General features: G+C 36.1%; 1 protein-coding gene across 2 annotated transcripts; it reads left to right on the top strand.

The window, feature by feature from the left end:
* Nucleotides 1–5,618: 5,618 nt before the first annotated feature.
* LOC128982132 (uncharacterized) lies at nt 5,619–9,677 on the top strand. Of its 2 annotated transcripts, XM_054401181.1 has the most exons (4): nt 5,619–5,708; nt 6,724–6,831; nt 7,874–8,035; nt 9,400–9,677. In XM_054401181.1, the coding sequence occupies exons 1-4, from the start codon at nt 5,646–5,648 to the stop codon at nt 9,463–9,465; spliced, it is 399 nt and encodes a 132-aa protein (XP_054257156.1). In that variant the 5' UTR covers nt 5,619–5,645; the 3' UTR covers nt 9,466–9,677. The 2 variants fall into 2 exon arrangements, with proteins under 2 accessions (XP_054257156.1, XP_054257155.1); XM_054401180.1 differs by lacking the exon at nt 9,400–9,677 and having other exon boundaries at nt 7,874–8,387.
* The last annotated feature ends 1,341 nt before the right edge of the window (nt 9,678–11,018 follow it).

Raw genomic sequence — 11,018 nt, 5'->3', positions numbered from 1 at the left:
ATTTTATCCATTGACGTCTCATTGGAAAGAGCGTGTCGCGTAGATTTGCAAACTGGCCTTACATTTTTGAAAAAGTTCCTTGGCTCTGCCCCAGTGGCTTCGAAAGTTCCCACGTTATCCTTATGCAGAACATAATTGTTTACATTCTGATCAGCTGTATAATATTATTGCATTACATTTTTTACTATTTGAGTTTGTGTAAACATATCCCCCAAGACGGATCGTGTTAGTATGGCTGTATCTTAAATTTGTGCATTTATCGTGGTTTTGTGTAGCTATAATTTGTTTATTTGTTTCTTTCTTTTAAATTCCTCCGACGCGACGACAACGAAACATGGACAGGAGGCGTAGTAACTCATCACAGTCAGCACCTGACCCTGGACAATCTCAACTATTAGGTTACCAATGCGCCCTAACACTACCCCAAAACGAATTTTCGTTCTCAATTGGCCCTCTATCAATGACCTGTATTGCCTGTACAGCGAGGCATTTTGAGAAGGAGAAAACCGACCGGAATGCTTTAGGTTTATCAATAAAAAAGATAAACATGGACAACCTTATTTGGCTATAAGTCAGGAAATGTTTGTAGAAAACATTAAAAAGCAATACCAGGTTACGAAATATGATCAAATATTTACAGGAAATGTTTATTACCGTTATATACATCGTGAATTTCTCCATGAGTTACACACCGATAATCTTTGAGTTGACTCTTTTAAACTCATTGTAAATATGACCTGTGCAATTCGTTTTGAAATAACTCCTGCAATACTTTGCAATTGCTCGAATTCTAGCAACATGTACACTAGTGCTATATTAATCAATCAATGTAATCTATAAAAGACTTTACTTATAAACTAAATTGTTTCTTAATATTTATGAACAATTTTATCTAAACCACTAGACATATTTTAACTGTGATGAACTAATTTTGAGTTTAATGAGAATGTCCCATGTATGAAAACACTTTCTACATATTTCATTCCTCATTTCCCCTCGTCAAGTAGATATTCCATCAATAGTTCCATCAGACCCTAATGACAGCTTGGATATCGAGAGAAAATATGTTGTGCATAAGTAAGCATTTGAGACATGCGACCACTCAGAAATCTAACATCAGTTGTCGAGGAGGGCAAAATGGACAAAATAATAAATTTTGACGGAATGAAAACTTTTAAAGTAGTATACGGAGTAGCAGGCTTTTATCCTGGAGAGGATGCTTGTAGACTACGTAGGGCTTACTATTTGCTATCAGACTTTATAATTTTTTGTGTTCTCCTCGCTACAGTTTATCAGCTTCTTACTCACCCTTCTGATCAAAAAGAGTCTTTGTCGGTCAGTCTTGTTGTGACCATTGCTTACTTGCTAACCCTCTACTACTCGTTGTGCTTTCGTCTGCAATACCAGAAGATTGTTGATATGAAAAAGATGCTGGAAGATGTAGCTACTTCTCTCTCGCTGGAGATAAACAAGGAAGCGGTTGTTAAATCAACTCGTCATGACGTTCGTTACCACAAGATCTACGTTATGTGTGGGCTGTTCACTGCGGTCATGTCAGCGATTCTGTTCTCCATCCAACCTTTGCTACGAAGCTTAGGGTTTTTCGGTAAAGACGGCCAGAAGGTGCTTCAGATCGACACCTGGTGTCCTTACGACTGTCACGCTGCAATAAAATTTGAAATTACAGTCTTCGTGCAGTTTGTTACTGTATTTTGGGTCGCAGTAAGATTCTTTGCAAATGATTCATTCTTCATGTTTGCAATAAAACTGAACATACAGTATTTCAAACTTTTGAAGAGCCTAGGAAAGAGTGTGCTAAGTCACATATCAGACATACAACTAGTTGGAGAACAAAAAGACAATACAGTATTGAAGGAAAATAATTTGAAAGTGCTTCAACCTCTTGATGGAAAAGAAATTAGATTTAAGAGGTCTTCAAGCATTCAGTATAACAAGTTGGAGTTGGATGAGAAATCAGAAAAAATGGCTAATGATAAATTAATTATTTTCATTAAAGAGCACCAGATTGTTTTAAGGTACAGTAAATACATCATCCGAGTTTTCAATAGGCTATTTTGTTTATAAACTATTTCATTTTTCTAATTTGTTGAGCACCCGTTCTTCAGTGGCGGCGATTAGGCTTGAGAGGTGGGGGGGGCGAAATCTAGATTTATTGTTGATATAATTCTATTTTATAATTTTGATATGTATTCCTTATGAAAGTGGGGGGGCGACTGCCCCCCCTGGCCCCCCCTAAACGCCGCCTCTGCCGTTCTTCGTACGGGATTGGCGTATAAGTATCAAATGTTTATTGCAGTTATACTCAATCTCTGCGTTTTTAATGAGGCAGAACCCAATTTGAGAAGATTTGGTTCTTTTAATCTATGGTATGACTAGCTGTACCCGCGGGCTTTGCCCCGTTTAACTTCACAAGTGAGCTCGTTCGCATGGCTCAAACTACGTCCTGGTTGCAGTTCGTTCGCTACGCTCACTCACCTTTTGGTTGCAAATTGGCTGTAGTCAGAAATTTAAAAAAATAATAGTGCTGCACCCTGTTGGTAATCCTTGTAACTTTAATGCTATTGAACATCATAGAACAGAACCAACTTGTTTAATTGAAACAGCTGTTAAGAAATTCCTTTCCAGTATGAAAAATCATAAGGTTAACATGGGAAACTCCAGAGCCACTGGGGCGGAGCCCGAAAGCCCGATCAGAATAAAAACTACTTAGTTTTCCTATTTTATGCCCAAAGAATCGGCGTACCGAATTTCAGCCTCCTAGGTAAATGGGAAGTGGGAGAATTAGTGATGAGTGAGTGAGTGAGTCAGTCAGTGAGGGCTTTGCCTTTTATAGATTTAGATATTGTATAATACATCTACCATAGCCATTATAATTTTCTATCACTTCACCTAAACAATATAGAAAAGAGTAAATTACCAAATATTTGCACAATATCACAAATTATTTATAGATCAAAAATATAAGCATAACTGTAAAAATAAATCCTACATGGACGGTTCCCATCGTATATCACAATAAATTGTTTGTTACTGCTTGGTTCAAATTAGCTGTTGTCATAAATGAAAAACATTAATAGTGCTGCACCCTGTACATAAATCTCATAACTTTTTAATGCTATTAAATATCATAGAACCAACTTGTGTAGTTGAAACAGCTGGCAAAATTATTTAATTCCTTTTAGCGAATTTCCCATACAGGGAATATTAGCAAATTTTCCATACAGGGAATAAGCTATTACCGTAGTACTCATGGTAAGACCTGGACGCGGGACCGATTTTTTTTTGTTTTGAGGTCCCTAGAGGCCAAAATCACCATCCGTTCAAATTCATATATATATATATATATATATATTTATAAATAATTGAAAACATTATAAATACATTAGTACCCTTTTTAAATTCATTTTTAATTAATAAACGACATGTTTCGACACTTAGGTCATAGTCATGTTTACATTTACAAATACAATAACAAAAATAATGAAAGGAATAATATATTTATTTATTAACTATACATTTATATATATACTAGCTGTACCCGCGGGCTTTGCCCCGTTCAACTTCACAAGTGAGCTCGTTCGCATGGCTCAATCACGTCCTGGTTGATGTTCGTTCGCTACGCTCACTCAACTTTAGGTTGGAACTCGTTCGCTCCGCTCACTTACTTAGGCAAATGGAAATTCGCTTAGTCTGCAGGTTTGCTGCGGCGGGGGTATTTTTAAATGAATACTGGTTAACCAAAAAAAGAAAATTTCCAGAGCCACACTGGGGCGGGGCACAAAAAGATCTTTGAGATAAAGAGTGTATGTCTATATAATTGGGAACTTAAGCTATCACCATGCAAAATTTCAGCTCAATCCTACGAGTAGTTAATGCATGATTGAACTTCAAACAAACAAACAAACTAACAAACAAACATACAAACTTTCGGGACCGCGTCTCGTTGTCCCTCCGTCTAGTTGTACCTACGTCTACTTGTACCTCAAGGCCTAGGGACATCTAGTCGTAGGTACAACTAGACGTAGGTACAAGTAGACGGTGGCACACCCGACTAGTTGTACCTGCAGATTTTTAGGAGGTACAAATAGACGTAGGTACAAGTAGACGTAGGTACAACTAGACGTGTATCCCACCGACAAGTAGTATCACCTAGCTTGTACGGATGCGACCAGTTGTCCCTACGACTAGTGGTCCCTACGTCTAGTTGTACCTACGTCTAGTTGAACCTACGTCTAGTTGTACCTACGACTAGTTGTACCTACGCGTATTTTGCGTCCTTATAGTCTAGTTGTATCTATCCTTCAATTCGTTACCCTGTTTAATTGATTACTGCACGAGTACTTTTTAATAATACCCTTAATTAAATCAGAAACTGCAGTGTTCCGAGTCAATTGAGTATGATTGGCAAATATTTTTCACCGCACTACGATGTTTTAGTAGTTTTGCAGACGTTATTTGGAGGCTGAAAGCTACGCATTGCTGTCTAGGGTCGAAATGGCAGCTATAGTTGTAATCAAATTTTTCGAGTCCTAGTACAGAAAATCGCTTATTTAATTAAAACATTTATATATATTATTAAATATACAAGCAGTATATCCTTAATAAATTGCAATAGACCGCTGCCTAGCAATTATGTATTACTATTTTTGCTGATTCCTTTAACTATTTTTTCACATAACCTTAAAGTATTAGCATTGATTAGTGTGCATTTCTTATAGTTTACGGATTTCCCAATGAACAATGACCAATGAAGTTGAGGTCCAGGGGTTGAAAACTCATATACTCTCCGTGGCTAATACCATACAAAAACACAAACTCTGAATTTATTTAGGTTTAAGATAATTGTTTTAAGTTGTTGTTAAAGCTAGTTAATGTTAGTTTTCTATAGAAAGATAGAGTTTAAGTGGAAAAAACAATGATAGCAGATCTTGACAAGAAATAAGTAAAACCAAAGTGTAATATGGATAAGGACTGACCAAGGGACACAGTACATTGTTATCAAGAACAGGGTTTTCTCAATGAGCTGCAAACAAGCCAAATTCTCCTGGCTTTTGTAGCAAGTTGTTTATAAAAATTTTTGTAAGATTGTATGATTTCTAAAGAAATAAAATAAATCCCTTAAACTGGTGACAAGTTGAAGGGGAGATACAACTAGCCGTAGGTACAACTAGACGTAGGTACAAGTAGTCGTAGGTACAACTAGTCGTAGGTACAAATAGACGCAGACGTATGAGGTACAAGTAGACGGTGGCGTACCCGACTAGTTGTACCTGCAGATTTTTAAGAGAGACGTAGAGACAACTAGACGTAGGTACAACTAGACGTCCGCACCATCGTCAAGTTGTACCCACAGCTTTGGACGAGGTACAACTAGACGCCTGTCACCAAAATGCAGCAGGTACAACTAGACGCCGGTACAAGTAGACGTCGACCCCAAACTTTCACATTTTTATAATATTAGTAAGATAAGAAGTAAGATTTCAAGAAATTCGCATGAGGTACCTATGTTTAGTTATTGTATTATTTTTCATAGGTAGGTAGTGCCGTGGTAATATTTTGTGTTAACTATTTAAATTCTTTTGTACAGATGTGCCAAGCTCACCTGTCAAGTGTATGGACCAGTGATGATGTTTTATCTTCTCAGCTTGATTGGTTTTTTAAGTGTTGGAGCCTTTGGGGTCATAAACGTGAGTAATTTATGAATATGGGTGAATAAATTTCTTTAGTGCTTTAAAATCAACAAAGCATTTTTAACAGTCTGTATAAACAAAGCCAATAAAAGATTATGTTTTTAGGTTTTTTAATAACCTCTTCTCAATCGCTTTAATATTCCTTCACAATACCTATGTGTGTGTAAACTATGTGGTTTGTTTTACATGGAATCTTAATGATTTTATCTAACCCATACCGATAGCCATAATGCTTATGAATGATAGACTGTCACTATTTGAAAAACATATAAAATCCGGCAAAGAAATAAGTATGCTGGTCATAGAACTCAGAATGAAGAAGTGGGGGATCTGGGGGTTGGCTCAGGTATCTCAGGTTCACTAGCCCATAAGAGACCTCCCGTCCCGTATAGTTGACAGACAACCATCCCTGAGGAGAATCGATCCGGATAGTTGGGCAAGCTGCTCTGCTAATACAGAAAAGAACAACCATCATTGATTGCAGCTCCCAGACCTGTTAGTGTATGAACAACAATGAAAACTACAGTATAACCGAAAATTGATCTGCATATTTTTGGTTTTACTGAAGTTTCCTTTTTTTTCATACAAAAAAGGATGAGGAATATGAGCCAATGGTGGTTGTTCTTTTCTGCATTAGCAACTTGCTTTGTATTCTTCGATGTATGTTATTATACTGAAAAATACCTTTGCCCTAGAGCAGCTTCAATGACAGGTATCACCAAGAAAAAAAATATCTATTCCTTGTTCAACTTTACCAAACAAAACATCACTATACAATGCAGTACCTACGTACAGCAGTTTCTGATTTTTAGACTACTGGGTTTGAAGGTGTGCAGTCAGGATGGTTCTTTTCTACACATTATCAACCTGCACAGTATATTTTATTAAATATCTTATTATTTATTATTTTCATCACCAGTGGTTTGGACTGAAGAGGACCTTTGTCCTAGGGTAGTTTCATTGGACTATAAAAATCCCTAGGTATAAATAAAGCTTTTTATTTTGTTGACAGACGAATGGTTTTGAAGGTGTGCAGTCAGCGGCAGTTGTTCTCTTCAGCATTGTCAACCTGCTCTGTATGTTCTTCATGTCAGAAGCTGGAGATCAATTAGCCCTCCAGGTACTTATCAAGTGTGGTGCTAGTATCTTCTCTTCATTTCTGTCAAAAGTACCATTCAAAGATTCCTAACCTTGCAATAGTTTTAGAAAATTGAAAAAGGCTGAGGTAAGCTTATCCTAATCTGTCTGTATTTGCATTTTAGTCACTTTCATTGCTAAACTTATACTACCTATTAATTAAACTGAAAGATTAGTAACCATAAAAATGTTACTCCATCCTACATGCCCTAGAGGTATAGTTACGTATAGTACTTGACTTGTGTCCATACAATGAGCTAGAAAAAGTGGACCAATGGTGGAAATAATGATTATACTTCCATCATTTGGCATGGATTTGTTTTTTTTTTTTTTTTTTTGCATCACACTCATTGAATATGATGGATTGCAAAACATCTTATTGCTAAAGGGCAAAACGCTAAATTTGAAAAATTCATGAGTCTTTTCAGAGCCAACGATGTTATAAGATCTAATTCACTGCCGAACCGAAAAAGTACTTATTTTAGGAATACATTGATAACCAAAGGAATGGATAATCAGCTAACAGACTACCCAAGATAAGAGATCCAGGCACATATAAAGTTCACAACATAGTTAGTTTGATGTTTCGTGTCAAATTCCCAACCTAACAGCCTTCAAAACTAGCACAGCTACCATTCTACAACTTTCTTCTGTAGAAGCCCTCTTTCAAGGACGAAATATCACACTAGTTGTGAACTTTTTGTGAGCTGTGAACTGCCTGGAACTCTTTCTTTTGTAATTCAGGCCCAGGCAGGGTTTGCATGTACTGGTAACACGCTATGGGCCTGAGAGATATTTGGATCCCTCTTCCCTTTCCTTGCGGGGAAAATTTATCTTCCTTTCACTACCAAAATACCTAAAATGGCCCTGGGCTCAGGCCCATTTACTAAAGCAACCCTGGTGTAGGCCTGATTGTAAGCTATGTACCTATTCCTTCTTCCTCAAGGTAATTCTAGAGTAATCTGAGTATAAGCATTAATTTTGTAACTTGTAAGACACTGAACTGGTGTCTCTCAATCTTTCAGAGTGGCAGTGTAGCAGCTCCCCTTGTCCATGGTCCGTGGTATGAATGTTCCCCTCAGTTCCGCAAAAGTTTGGTGCTGGTGCTACAGAGAGTCAACACCAGAGTACAGGCTTGTGTCATCGGAGTTCCCAGCATGCCACTCAGTTGTACAACCTTCACATGGGTAGGTTTAGCAGCTGTTAATCGCATTGAATCTGTCTTGGAGTGTTTAAGTAGACATCCTATCTCTTGAGCCTCGACTTATTATTAAGGGGGACCTTGCTGTCTAATGTGGACCAGCCACTTGGGGGTTTTCACTCCCAGACAAACCTCAAGAAACTTCACAATCTGTGAGCCTGATGACAGATCCCCTTGAAAATAGATTTGATTGAAAAATTAATTCAGACAAATGGAAATTTTCTTAGTCGGTAGGTTTGCTGTGCGGGGTTATTTTATTACTATGAGCACTACCACTCATCTTTTTCTTTTTTTTCTTTTTTTAAAAAATGAGGTTGGCGGCCTCTTTTAACCTTGCATTTGCCTGTCCACATAGACTAAGCGCCCGTGCGTGGATCGTTTACAGCAAAGCAAGGAGTGGTACTCAGATACCCTACCAATCTCTTCTTGTCTTAATGAATGGTATACCCACAGATTGTTATAATGTTTAAGTTCTTCTTGTCTCTTAGTTTTTCTACATACTATGATAGGCCTAGTTGATATTGAACATGTTAAGATATAGTTTACAATAATTTTCCCTTTCACTGATGAAATACTAAAACATAAGAAAGAAAACAATGTTCACACTGCTATTCATACGTATTTGTAAGTTTGCCTCATTTTACAATGTGTTATTGTTGGATCTTCTTTTCTTTTTACACCATAAACACTGTTTATATTTTAATACACCCACGACCGTCCTGTGCAAAGCATACTATTTGGATTCATCATGCTGTGTCTTAAAGTAGAAAATGCTTAGTTTAACTCTCTACACACAAACACTTGAATACCAACAGTTATTCTCAATTGATAACTCTCTGTAGTCAAGTTCTAACTCAAAGGGACAAAGTTGAGTGAGCCTTTCATGCGGTTTGCTAATATCTAAGCTTTATTTTTTTCTGATAATATAATGTGTTAGATTACATTAACATACAGTATGCTGTTTTAAACAAGTTATTTTTTCTACCAGGTAGGAATTGGTTATAAATATTTAGGGTATTTATACACCAATTAAAACTCCTTTAGGGAAAGGAGCGACTGTAGTTTGTGGCTTAATCAAACAAGTTACTTTTTTAATTTTTAAACTTGGTTACATGATTAGCAAAGGAATGGAATGTCCGAATCCCGGTATCATATGAATAGTCAAAGTTTACACTGATCTCAAAGGACTAAAAGGGTCTATTAAATATTTTTGAACAGCAGAATTATAGACGGACAATTAAATTTCTATGTCAGGTAAATCTGAAAGAGAAGGCACTCGTGTCGGTATTGAACCAAATTAACCAAAAGCTTTATAATACCTGCTTGAATAACTATTTCAATTGTTTTCAGGTCATCAAAACTTTGGTCTCTCTGTATCTCTTCATGGTGGAGGTGCAGGAAGTCAAGAAGGCTTGAAATTATGTCTAATATCTCTTGTACGAAAAAAAACCATTCTCAAGGCTTGATTTACACAATTTGAGTACACTTTTCACATTGCTCACAAATGATTAGAATGCATGTCTGTGTAAAATGTACTTTTAAAATTACCTTAAAGACTAAGTTTTTTGGACTACAAGTATTATTTCCTCAACGTAAAAAAGCAAAGTAAACAAATGTGAGAAGGAAATCACTCAACTCCACTTCAGGTTGTCTATTTAACCATTGACTTTATATCTCTACACATTTAACTCTTCTTGGATGTTCTTTTACACTACACACTCAACACGATACTCCACCTGTTTAGCAGCCTTTAGTCTGAAAAATAATAGTAAATTAACAGATAACAAAGTTATAACACTATAATTTTACTTTATTTACATTATTTATTTACTTTATTACTTTATTTGCTTTATTTTTATGATTTTACATACCATCGACGTCCATATAGCTGCTCCATAAGGGGAACTGGGTGTCTAGAGGAAAAGGAATAACTCCCTTTAAAAAGGGGATTCAGGGGTTCTCATATACAAATTGATGTACAAAATGGTAGAATTTTACACATTTGTGTAACTAAATTTTCTTTAAGTCAAGTACCTACCGTAAATTTATTTTATTTTTGCACTATATTTTAAAAATCTGATTAACTAGTCTGGCTAGTCTAATAAGGCTACCTAATGTAATCTTATAGGGAGGGGGGGGGGCTCTCGAGCCCCGTATTGCTTATATTGATGGACGCCCATGCTTAAGTCCTAAACCATCAAGTCATGTTTCAATTGTAAACAGAATCTTTTAAAAAGGTCACCGTTGTTGTTGAATTTCAAGGGACAATGTACTAGTAATTATTACATGTTATTTTACATGTAATTTGTTACGGTAATTAATATATGTTTAATGTAATTTTATTTTCTGTATACAGATGGAGTGGTAGATTTATTTTTAATTCATAACTGTTCTTACGCACTGCACTGGCTTAGTTCTATTTCTTTAGATACAGGTAAATGTCTTTATAAGGCAATCATCATATCAATCACTGTCTTAACTCACCACAATGAAATAAATTTAATAGTATCATGTTGCATTTCTTATTCACCTACTCCTTGGCAAGTTAGCAATAACAACTTGAAGTTAAAGACAGAATTCAAGCAATTGGGTAGTCATAAGCATTGAGATGATGATAAGAGTACATGCTGTTGTGTCATAACATTTCCATTCTACATTATCTAATTTTCTGTAAAAACCGAGCAATAAGGGAAATGATATTGGTTTTTGAGTTGTTTTCTACCAGCAATTTTAATTCTAACCCAACTAAAGTCAAACCTGATGGTTATCATGAGATTTCCTCCACATACAGTAATTTAATTTCATGTTATTATCAACTGTCACTGTGCATGAAATTATAAGGAAATCTGTCGTTTTTAGGTGTTCAACCCAAGATTAGTTTAATTATTGAAAAATAGTTGTGTACAAAAAGCATTGGGTAGCAGTAAACTTTGAGATCAGTATTAATATTTACAAAAACATATATACAT

The sequence above is a fragment of the Macrosteles quadrilineatus genome, unplaced genomic scaffold, assembly GCF_028750875.1.
Source record: "Macrosteles quadrilineatus isolate MER2022 unplaced genomic scaffold, UCM_ALF_1.0 Scaffold_128__1_contigs__length_305072, whole genome shotgun sequence".
NCBI lineage: Eukaryota > Metazoa > Arthropoda > Insecta > Hemiptera > Cicadellidae > Macrosteles > Macrosteles quadrilineatus.
Note: the sequence above shows the minus strand (reverse complement) of the source record. Positions and strands in the feature narration are given on the sequence as shown.

Bases quoted from the DNA above. Each gene is read 5' to 3' on its own strand.
- LOC128982132 (XM_054401180.1), top strand. From the start codon at position 5,646: ATGATGTTTTATCTTCTCAGCTTGATTGGTTTTTTAAGTGTTGGAGCC. The intron at 5,709-6,723 runs GTGAGTAATTTA...TTTTGTTGACAG, and splicing joins GAGCCTTTGGGGTCATAAAC to ACGAATGGTTTTGAAGGTGT. The intron at 6,832-7,873 runs GTACTTATCAAG...TCAATCTTTCAG, and splicing joins GAGATCAATTAGCCCTCCAG to AGTGGCAGTGTAGCAGCTCC.